Here is an 11,514-nt window from a genome sequence, read left to right on the forward strand (position 1 = left end):
GACAGGATCTGTTCCTTGGTCCATTCCATGCCATCTCTTACCTGTGACCCTTGCTGCTGTCTGATGTGGATAGCCCAGGCTAGATGGATCTTGTCAGATCTCGGAAGTTAAGCAGGATCAGTCTTGGCTAGTATTTGGATGGGTGCCCTCCAGGGCCCTGACGCAGAGGCAGGAAATGGCAAAACACCTCTGAAACATCCCTTGCCTTAAAAACATGTCTCGCTCGCCACCTAGTGGTGCATAATGCTAAAAGGACTAGAATAGTTATAGGATCTCCTGGCTATCCTACACACACTGCCATATGTTAATGAATTAATTAATTTCCCCCGCTGCTTTTTCAGATGTGCGGAGAATCCCTGCAGATAGAAGTGACATTCTCCGAGGTGGAAGGAGCTTCCTCGGAGCAAGAGGAGAGAGGGCAGGGGCAGGAAAATATCCACGATGCCCTCTCCTGTGGTAAAGGCTCTTTGTGCCTGGATACGATTGGGGTACCCAGTGCGTTTGACTGATAGAGAGTTTGGGTCGGCGGGAAATTAAACACTTGTTAACACAACACGAAGTTAATTTGTGGAACTCGGTGTCCACTAATTAAACAAATTCATGGAAGGCAATTCCTCTTCATAGCTCACCCTCCTTCCATACAGTAGACAAACCTTGTCGGAGGGATTCAGCCTGGTGAATAAAGGGAGCCTCCACCTTCTGGGGCAGCAGAACTCTGAAAAACACTTTCTGGAGGCCAATAATAATGGGGAAATTTGGCTTCTGTGCTCTTGCTGGCCTGGCGACTCCCGGGAGCTTAAGGGAGGGGCTTTGGGAGGGGCTTGGAACCGATGTGGTGTCATGTTGATGTTGCGTCTGGCTGAAAACCTGGCTGTGAATATAGCATGCAAAGGAAAACTCTGAAAACTCAGTTCTATTACAGGCCCGTAGCCACAGTGGGGGTCTTGCCAGTTTGGTGTCGTGGTCAAGAGTGTGGACTCTAATCTGGGAGAACCAGGTTTGATTCCCCACTCCTCCACAGGCAGCTGCTGGTGTGGCCTTGGGTCAGCCATAAGTTCTTTCAGAGCTGTTCTCTGAAGGGCAGTTCTCAAGAGAGCTCTCTTGGCCCCGCCTGCCTCACAGGGTGTCTGTTGTGAGGAGGGGAAGGGAAAGGGGATTGTCAGCCGCTCTGAGACCCTCTTCTTCTTCCTCTAGCTCCCCCGACTTTCCACCGAGGTACCTCCACCTTCCCAACCACCCCCCAACTTCCAATTTTCTTTTTTTTTTAAATAGTATTTTAATTATTTTCAGTAAAACAGGTTACGATAAAGTTAGAGTCAGTTACAATTGCAACAATGCATGCACCAATACAATACGATACAAAGCTTCTTAGAAAAATAACAGCTCTTGATAATGCAGATTATCTGGAATTGTATTTCTCTCTGTTAAATACCCTTTTACAGGAAACCCAGAACGCTTGAAACGATTCTTATAGTGAGCTAAATTTGTGACCAGAGGCTGTGATGAGATTTTACCTAGTACAAGGTGGTCCCATAATTTTTTTTTTGCCAGAATAATAATGTAGGACAGGATCTCTCTCTCCATTAAAACGTCCACTTTTCAATGGCCTCTCGCCACCCACTCTGTCTCTTGCTCCCAGCAAGGCAGCTACAAGTCCCACACCACCATCGGCAAACCCCACACCATCCTTTCACACTGTACAGTGCTATCTCCCTCCCTCCCTCCCTCCCCGGGAGAAGTACCTGGCCTTCAAGCTGGCACACCGAGGCACAAACTGTACCAACCTCACCCTCCACTGCCCTTTCTCTCTCCAGCTGTTTCCTTCCTTCCTTTGTCCTCCTTCCTTCCTTCCAGTTTGGTGTAGCCAGTTTGGTGTAGTGGTTAAGTGCGCGGAGACTAATCTGGGAGAACCGGGTTTGATTCCCCACTCCTCCACTTACAGCTGCTGGATGACCTTGGGTCAGTCACAAGCTCTGGCACAGCTGTCCTTGAAAAAGAGCAGTTTCTGTCAGAGCTCTCTTAGCCCCACCTACCTCACAGGGTGTCTGTTGTGGGGAGGGGGAGGGAAAGGAGCTTGTAAGCCGCTCTGAGACTTCAAGTGAAGGGCGAGGTATAAATCCAGTATCTTCTTCTTCTTCTTCCTTCGTAGCTGGGGGAAGGGTGGGAGGGAGCCTGGGGCGTGCGGCACTATTGCGCCGCGCTGCCTACTCCCTCCTCCCCCTGGAGAACTACCTGGCCTTCAGGCTGGCACGCCGGGGCACAAACTCTCCTGACTCTAACAGGGAAGCCGGGAGGGAGAAGGGGAGTAGTTTAATTTAATTTAAATGCAGGGAAGGGCGGGAGCGGGGCTGCTCGCTTGGGATGTGTATGCAAGGAAGCTGCAGCCAGTGTTCCCTCTAAGCTGCAGAGTCTTGTGAGCAAAAATTCTACTTTGTGAGCTACGGGCATTACAGCTGTGAGCGAGCGATTCGGCTGCTGCAACAATGAGTTGGCTCCGGAGCCCTCCCTTCCTGAGCTGAGACAAAAATGTGTAAACCGGAGGCTAGAAAACTGTGAGCTGGCTCAGACTAACTCAGCTTAGAGGTTAGAGGGAACACTGGCTGCAATGTATTTAAAGGCCCCCCAAATTAAGAAATCCTGGCTACAGGCCTGTCATATTACCCTGGAGTCAAGTCACATCTGGGCCGAACGTGACGGTGATGTGTCATAGGAACATAAGAGACGCCAATGTTGGATCAGGCCAAAGGCCCATCCAGTCCAACACTCTGTGTCACACAGTGGCCAGAAATGCCAGGTGCCATCAGGGGGTCCAGCAGTGGGGCCAGGAGACTAGAAGCCCTCCCCACGGTTGCCCCCCCCCCCCCACCCCCAAAAAAACAAGAGCCCCAGACCAAGAGTTCCTATCTATACCTTGTGGCTAATAGCCACTGATGGACCTCTGCTACATATGCTTATCTAATTCCCTTTTGAAGCCGTCCATGCTTGTAGCCGCCACCACCTCCTGTGGCAGTGAATTCCAGGTGTTAAGCACTCTTGGGGTGGGAAGGACTTCCTTTTATCCGTTCTAACCTGACCGCTCAGTATCCCGCGACATTTCCACCCCTCTCTTCCCTCCCCACCACCCCCAGGCCCGCCCCAGGTCTCACGGAAGTCTGAAATACGTCGGCAGGATTTTTCATCCCTGGGGCTCATGGGTACCTGGTGCTTCTCTTCTGCTTCATCCAGGATACAGTAGAAAGTGTAAAAAAAAAAATGTGTTGAGTTTACACAGGGCAAGGTTTCACACCCCTGGGAAGGGGGTTAGTGAAGCAGGGAACAGAAAGCCCTGGAAGACACCCTTCCTTCCTCCTTTGTCTCAGAAACAGGCAGTGGAGAGATGCTGTTGAGCTGCCGTCTTTTCAGAGGGGTGGAAATGGCTGCTGCAGCTCCAGTCCAGGTAAGGGATTTGAGGCAGGGGGCAGCCTGGGTCCCCCCTCCTTTCTCAGGGGGGCTTTTGCTCCTACAGTTTCTACAAGTTGTCTGGACGAAAGAGGCTCTGAACGCCACTCCCTTTACCCATGCCAGGCCATACCTCCTGTACCCTCCCGGATTACTCCCTTCCAGTGTTCAATCCCTGCCTGGCATGATCTCTGATGCGGGTATCTGCTTTTTCACTCAGTGTCCGTTTTCCTTTGAGGACGTGGCCGTGTCTTTCACCGTGGCAGAGTGGGCCCTGCTGGATCCGGACCAGAGAGCTCTCTACCGGGAAGTCATGCTGGAGAACTACAGGAGTGTGGCCTCGCTGGGTAAGGATCCTTCATTAGGTGCCCAAGGTGCAGATTTGCACCATCGTGATGTGACATGTATCAAAACATTGAACAGGAAGACAGCATTTTGACCCCCGTCCCGCTACTTGCCCAGAGTAAAGTGAGGCCAGTGTTGTGGCCACCTGGCTTGAGGCAAAGGTGGGACGAGAGGCCCTCGGAAAGACTCTGGAAGGGGCCAGATCCTAATTTCTCTGTGGCCAGCTTTTAAAACACACCCCCTGGATGGGATTACAAATATCCACTCTGACTGTGATCTGAACACACTGGTTTCAATTTTGGGCTTTAACCTTGACCATGTTTCTGCCCTTCCAGGAAAATCTTTACTTTTGCTTGGATTTCTGTCCATCCCCATATAAGAATTCTCTCTCTCTCTGTCTCTCTGTCTCTCTGTCTCTATCTCTCTCTGTCTCTGTCTCTCTCTGTCAGAGCCAGTTTGGTGTAGTGGTTAAGTGTGTGGACTCTAATCTGGGAGACCCAGGTTTGATTCCCTTTTTAGCCTCTGGCTCACACATTTTTGTCTTAGCTCAGGAAGGGCGGTTCCAGAGCAAACTAATTTATGCAGCAGCCAAATCACTTGCTCACAGCTTTAATGCCAGCAGCTCACAAAGTAGAATTTTTGTTCACAAGACTGCACAGCTTAGAGGGAACATTGCCTTGCATCCAAACAAAGGCTGGAGAGTTCCTCAAGAAGAAGCATGCCACAGCTCTTGAAAGGCTGTGGTATGCTTAAATCCTGGATATTCTGGGGGAAGGTTGGGGGTTAGTTAAGGTCAGCCAAGCAGGAGGGGGCCAAAAGGCCGTCAATCCTTTCCTACTGCAGCCTTTGGACCATTCCTTCCCTCCCAGGTGCTAATGTTTCCTCTCTCTCCATTCCAGCAGAGGACGATCAGAGGAATGAGGAGGGCGAGGAACTTCAGCTGCAATTGCCAGATAACGTTAATAATGAAGACTTGAAAGGAAGCATCTGGAATCGAGGCAGCCCTAAGAGAAATAAAGTTTGGTGGAGAAGAGAGATGGAAGGAAGCATAAGGCACATTTTCCAAAGCCCAATATAATGAAGACAAGTAAATTTATTCAATTTGGGAAGTACTTCAAATATAAATCACAGCTTCTTGTGAACCAAAGAAAACAAAGAGGAGAGAGATTTTTTGAATACTCAGACTGTGAAAAGCAATTCAGTTCGAAGGGCAATCTTCAACGGCATAAAAGAACCCACTCAGAGGAAAAACCGTTTGAATGCCCAGAGTGTGGAAGGAGATTCAGTACAAATCGCTATCTTCAATATCATCAAAGAACTCACTCAAGGGAGAAGAATTTTGAATACTCAGAGTGTGGAAAGAGATTCAGTCAAAATGGCAGTCTTCAATATAATCAAAGATCCCACACAGGGGAGAAACCGTTCGAATGCTTGAAGTGTGGAAAGAGATTCAGTCAGAATGGCAGTCTTCAATATCATCAAAGAACCCACACAGGGGAGAAACCGTTTGAATGTTCAGAGTGTGGAAAGAGATTCAGTCACAAGGGCAGTCTTCAGTATCATCAAAGAACCCACACAGGGGAGAAACCTTTTGAATGTTCAGAGTGTGGAAGGAGATTCAGTCGGAATAGCAATCTTCAAGGGCATAAAATAATGCACATAAGGGAGAAACCTTTTGAATGCTCAGAGTGTGGAAAGACATTCAGTGCGCGTAGCCACCTACAAGTGCATAAAAGAAACCACACAGGGGAGAAACCATTCGAATGCTCAGAGTGTGAAAAGAGATTCAGCACACATAGCCATCTTCAATATCATCAAAGAACCCACACAGGGGAGAAACCTTTTGAATGCTCAGAGTGTGGAAAGACATTCAGTGCGCGTAGCCACCTACAAGTGCATAAAAGAAACCACACAGGGGAGAAACCATTCGAATGCTCAGAGTGTGAAAAGAGATTCAGCACACATAGCCATCTTCAATATCATCAAAGAACCCACACAGGGGACAAACCTTTTGAATGTTCAGAGTGTGGAAGGAGATTTAGTCAGAGTAGCCATCTTCAAGAACATAAAAGAAGCCACACGGGGGAGAAACCTTTTGAGTGTTCAGAGTGTGGAAAGAGATTCAGTACCAATCACTATCTTCAATATCATCAAAGAACTCACTCAAGGGAGAAGACTTTTGAATACTCAGAGTGTGGAAAGAGATTCAGTCAGAATGGCAGTCTTCAATATCATCAAAGAACCCGAACAGGGGAGAAACCGTTTGAATGTTCAGAGTGTGGAAAGAGATTCAGTCATAAGGGCAATCTTCAATATCATCGAAGAACCCACACAGGGGAGAAACCATTTGAATGCTCAGAGTGTGGAAAGAGATTCAGTGGGAGTGGCACTCTTCACAATCATCAAAGAACCCACACAGGGGAGAAACCTTTTGAATGTTCAGAGTGTGGAAGGAGGTTCAGTCGGAACAGCAATCTTCAAGAGCATAAAATAACCCACATAAGGGAGAAACCTTTTGAATGCTCAGAGTGTGGAAAGAGATTCAGTACTAGTCGCTATGTTCGACTTCACCAAAGAACCCACACAGGGGACAAACCTTTTCAATGCACAAACTGTGGAAAGAGATTCAGTTGGAGTGGCGGTCTTCAAAGGCATAAAAGAACTCACACAGGAGAGAAACCTTTTGAATGCTCAGAGTGTGGAAAGAAATTCAGTTGCAGTAGCCATCTTCGAGACCATAAGAGAATCCACACAGGGGAGAAACCTTTTGAATGCTCAGAGTGTGGAAAGAGGTTCACTCAGAGTGGTGCTCTTCAACAGCATAAAAGAACCCACAAAGGGAGAAACTTTTTGAATGCGGAAAGGGATTCAAGTTGAGTGGGTATCTTCAAAAGCACCTGACAACCTACACAGGGAAGAACCATTTTAAACACTTAGAGTGTGGGAGGAGATTCAGTCACAGTGGCACTATTAAAAAGCATTTAAAAAAACCTCACACAGAGGACAACCCTTTTGAATGCTCAGAGTGTGGAAAGAGATTCAGTCAGAGTAGCCTTCTTCAAGACTGTGGAGAATCCCCCCACTGAGTTTTTGAAGTGTCCTTTTTTTCTTTTCTCTGGAAGGGCAGGAAGCTAGGTCAATTACAAGCCATAGTTTTGCAAATGACTCGACTAGCTAGGTTTTTAAGGTATTTCGTGTTATGAATTTCCAGGTGATTCCTGGAATTTTCCCAGAATGCCAGAAGGCTCCTGGGCAAGATGGCTCCTGCAGACTAGGAGCCATCTTGGCCATGAGACCCGGCCTGCTGACTGCAGGGAGCTTGAGGTAATGGGACATCTTTAGAACCTTTTGCAACTTTCTAACTTTGTACATACCTAATCTCTTTCCACATCTAGTTGTTGAAAGAGCCTGCTTTGGTGGGAAGGGCGGGGTATAAGTCTAATAAATAAATAACTAAATAGTTTGCGTAAGTTTTAAAACCAGGGGAAGAAGGATACATTTATATCCAGCTTTTCTTTGTTCTTCCGTGTGCTGACCTGTTGTTGTGATTAAGTGAGATGAAACTTACTTTTTTTTAAATAAATGCTTTTTAATATTGGATGTGGCCCTAAGTTTCTGTACCACATAGTCCTCCAACTGCTTGGATATGCTATTAGTTTCCCAGATTGGGAGGGAAACGTTCAAGGCACCCGTCGCTAACCCTATAGGGGAAGACCGAAGTTGCATTTGGGACCTGTGGTAACCAGGTGCTGGGAAGCGCGAGACCTTGAGGCCAGGCCTCAGAACTGGAAATGGGGGATGAGAGTGCTGTTCCTCTCATTCAGGACCTCTAAACTGAGCAGGTGGTGGTAGCGTGCCCTAATGGCAGGAAGTGGGATAGCACCCTCCAGGAATGGGGGGGGGCAGGCAGGACAGGGCCTGTAAGTCAGAGCAGGCCTGTTGCGTTACATAGAGCATTAAAACACCCACACAGGGGAGACCTTTTAAATATGTATTTGTTTGTTTGTTCAGTTTATACCCCGCCCTCCCTGCTGAAGCAGGCTTACATAAGGAAAGAAATACAAATAAACTGTGGAAAGAAATTCAGGTTGAGTAGTGACCTTCAACAGCACTACAGAACTCAAACACAGGAGAAAACTTTTGAATGCGTGGAGTGTGAGAAGAGATTCAGTCACGGGGGCACTCTTCAGCAGCATCAAAGGAACCCATACAGGGGAGAAATCTTTTGAATGCTCAGCGTGTGGAAAGAGATTCAGTCAGAGGGGCCTTCTTCAACAGCACCAAAGAACCCATACCAGGGGAGGGGGACCTTTTCAGTGCTCAGAGGGTGGAAAGAGATTGAGTTGGAGAAGCACTTTTTGAAAGTAACTCACAGAAGGAGAAGCCACGTAACCGCTTAGCCCCCATGAAAACGGCATTTCTTTTCTTTCACAGCTAAAAGACAACCACAGACCACATAAAGCATCGAAACCATATAAACTCTTTTGAAAAGCTTTCCACAGAAATCTGGAAGAAATGTTTTAAATGCTCAGACTGTAGAAGGAGTCTTTAGCCGTGTTTGAAGCCCTCCAGTCCCAGAGGAAGAAAGCAAGGATGGGCTCTGCCGGGTGAAGTAAATTCAAGGTCAGCTCCGGTCTCCTTTTGCACGGAGAATTTCACACAAGGGAGGAACCTCATAAATGCTCAGCGTGTGGCCAGAACCTGAGGCACAGACCTGACTTTCACGTTCCTCAGAGAATCCACACAAGTATAAAACGTTCCTATCGCTGATTCCGATGAGGCTGTCCTTTGAACACCCAAGTGCTCCTGTTGTGCAAGTACCGTAGTTTTCTAAGCGATTCTACTCTCTGAAATGTTTGCTGAGCGAACATCTTCAGTCACCTCCCAGGAATTGGAGGTTTGCTTATTACAGGTCTGCTGTAGGTCGGAAGCCCCTTCACGGCACATAACACATAACGCAAACAGCACGTTTTCCAGGATGGTGAAAACAAAGGCAGACTGTGACAAGCTACAGGAGCTCGTTATTTACTTAGTGTTTGGTTAGTGTTTAGATGGGAGACCACCATGGTAGTCCAGGGTTGCTACGCATAGGCAGGCAGTGGCAAACCACCTCTTTTTTTTTTTAAGACCCCCGGAGAGGAATTTTTTTTATTTTTTATAATACTACATAAACTACAAAGAAAAGAAGGGAAGGGGAGCTACAACTAAGGAGACAGAAAAGTAACCCACACTAAACTAAAAACTCAAGAGTAGGAGATCATTACCCTGTTAGACTGCAGTTACTAATGGGGGAAAAACTGTTAATATACAATATACTTTGTGAGATCCTGTCTTTCTAAGCTTATATGTTAGTTTATTGCTTGTTATGAGAAGATTTCCAGAGCATCTCCTCCAGCTCTTTTCGTAAGGGCAATTTTCAGAGTCCTTCCGCCTTTACATCTATGCTGATTCTCTCTAAAGTCTTGATGGCTTCTTAGATGTTCACTCGAAATTCTGCAACCCTCCTCCGTCTCCAAAGGGATAACACCGCCATTCCCTGCAGATAGCAGTAAATGAGGCTCACCCTCAAAAGCCCTATGGCCTGGGAGGCCTCCCTGACCCCCCATGGAGGCGTTGATCCAGCGGCACCCCTCCGCTGCTCTGCGGAGCGTCCTCCCTGAGCCAGGCCTAGGAAGCCTGATCACCCCCAGTCCATCCCACCGCATAATTACTCTATCCAATTGAGCCGATTTGAGAATACCACCAGGACTAACACCTAAGTAGTGGTACGGTTGGATTTAGGAATCTCTGCTCTGCACTTTTTAATTGTTTCCGGCACTTTCGAAAATGGATACCGGTGGTTTATGGATGTTTTATGGATGTTTTTAATTGTATTTATATATGTATTTTATGTAACCCGCCCTGTGCCCACCTTGGCGGAAAGGGTGGGGTATAAATCGAACTAATAAATAAAATACGGTAAATGCATAAAAGCTAAGCAGGATCATCCCTGGTTAGCACTTGGATGGGAGACAACGAAGGACGTCTCGGGTTGCTATGCAGAGGCAGGCAATGGAAAACCATCACTGCAGTGGCACAGAGGATTTATCCTCTGGTTATAATAGTAACATCTGAGCTGAACAGGCTTGCTGTCAGTTCTAGCCCCGCGCTGGTGTGAGCTTCCAGCCTTGTCCCCAGAGGTTCGAAAGCTTCAGCAAGTAGATAAAATGGGTACCACTCCTTAGAGAGAGTGGGCACACTGAACCCCCCCCCCTCGTGGGGTGGAGCAGTGCTAGCCGGCGAACGGAAGTCCAGCTCGCATGACGGAAAGCCTAGAGAGATCTCCTCGGCGTGAAGAAAAGCCTGTAATGGGCCATCCGGCCAGGCGATGGCAGTGTGGTGCTACAACTCAAGGAGTCTGGAGAAAAGCTGACACTATCAAACTCGGCCGAGGAAAAAATGCCGTTCCGGATCACGTCTCATCTGCATCTAAATGGAACCCTCGTCGGCTGTGAATGTGTGCGATTTAAGATGTATATATGTTGTCCTCCCTTACCCCACAAAGCACTGTTAGTCCCTCGTGAAAAATGAGTAACTGTAAATCGCTCAGAGCCAGCAAGCTCTGCAGGATTGAGCGATCAATAAATTGAAAGATGATGATGATGATGATGATTGTCTTGAACACCTTACAGATCGCCAGAAGTCAGCTGTGACTGGAAGGCCCTTTTCCTCCACCATCCCTGGGTAATCTGTCTAAACTGGATGAGTTAGAAGTAGGGTTGCCAGATCCGGGTTGGAAAACACCTGGAGATTTTGGGGTGGAGCCTGAGGAAGGCAGGGTTTGGGGAGGGTCAGGACTTCAGTAAGGTGGAATGCCACAGAGTCACCGTCCAGAGCAGACATTTCCTCGAGGGGAACTGATCTCTATCATCTGGAGATCAAGCATGAAAGCAGGAGATCTCCAGCTGCTACCGGGAGTCCGGCAACCCTAGGACTCAGCAATCACATGGCAAAGGAAGTCCGGTTTGGGTAAGTGTAACGTGATGCATATTGGAAGGGGGGAAAAAAACCTGATTTTCAATATATGCTGATGGGTTCTGAACAGTGCTCCCTCTAAGCCGTGGAGGCTTGTGAGCAAAAATTCTACTTTGTGAGCTACTGGCATTAAAGTGGTGAGTCAGTGACTTAGCCACTGCATAAATCAGTTTGCTCTGGAGCCCTCCTTCCTGAGCTAAGACAAAACTGTGAGCTGGAGGCTAAAAAACTGTGAGCTAGCTCACACTAACTCAGCTTAGAGGGTGTGGTGTCACTCATTGGGGTGGGGGTGCAGGGTTCACGCGATGCAAAGACGACAGGATACAAACGGCTGCAGGAACTGATCTGAAACCCCTCGGCTTCCCAGCGTTTATTTATAAGCTCAGTTTCCCCCCATTTCCTCCCCCCCTCCCCTCTTCCCCTGTAAGGGAAAGTTACAAGCATTCGAGTATCCTTTTGGAATGTGTGTGTGTGTGTGTGAGCTCTCTGTTATCAGTTTCTCCCCCTCAAGCCCAAATTGACTGTGTAGGCAATCACCAGACTTCTCATGCTGTTAGCACACAAATACCTTTGGGTTCCCAATATCCAGGCAGGAAAATAGTGCTGCACTGCTTTCCTACATGAGGGAACACTGGTTCTGAACTGTCTGAGACAGAGATTGAAAGAGATCTTGGGACTGCAGTGGAAAGCTAATGAACATGTTCACTCAGTGTGTGA

General features: G+C 47.6%; 1 protein-coding gene across 1 annotated transcript in view; it reads left to right on the plus strand.

Moving 5' to 3' along the window:
- Positions 1–341: 341 nt before the first annotated feature.
- The window catches only part of LOC107120867 (zinc finger protein OZF-like), a gene marked incomplete at both ends in the record, with an annotated part of 18,752 nt that continues 7,579 nt past the window's right edge, over positions 342–11,514 (plus strand). The window contains 5 exons of the mRNA XM_015423633.1: positions 342–488; positions 3,659–3,785; positions 4,683–4,801; positions 5,284–5,946; positions 6,031–6,375. Of these exons, the coding sequence (XP_015279119.1) occupies positions 342–488; positions 3,659–3,785; positions 4,683–4,801; positions 5,284–5,946; positions 6,031–6,375 (1,401 nt within the window). The remainder of the gene's footprint in view (positions 489–3,658; positions 3,786–4,682; positions 4,802–5,283; positions 5,947–6,030; positions 6,376–11,514) is intronic.

The sequence above is a fragment of the Gekko japonicus genome, unplaced genomic scaffold (genome assembly GCF_001447785.1).
Source record: "Gekko japonicus isolate JY-2015 unplaced genomic scaffold, Gekko_japonicus_V1.1 scaffold7029, whole genome shotgun sequence".
Classification (NCBI taxonomy): domain Eukaryota; kingdom Metazoa; phylum Chordata; class Lepidosauria; order Squamata; family Gekkonidae; genus Gekko; species Gekko japonicus.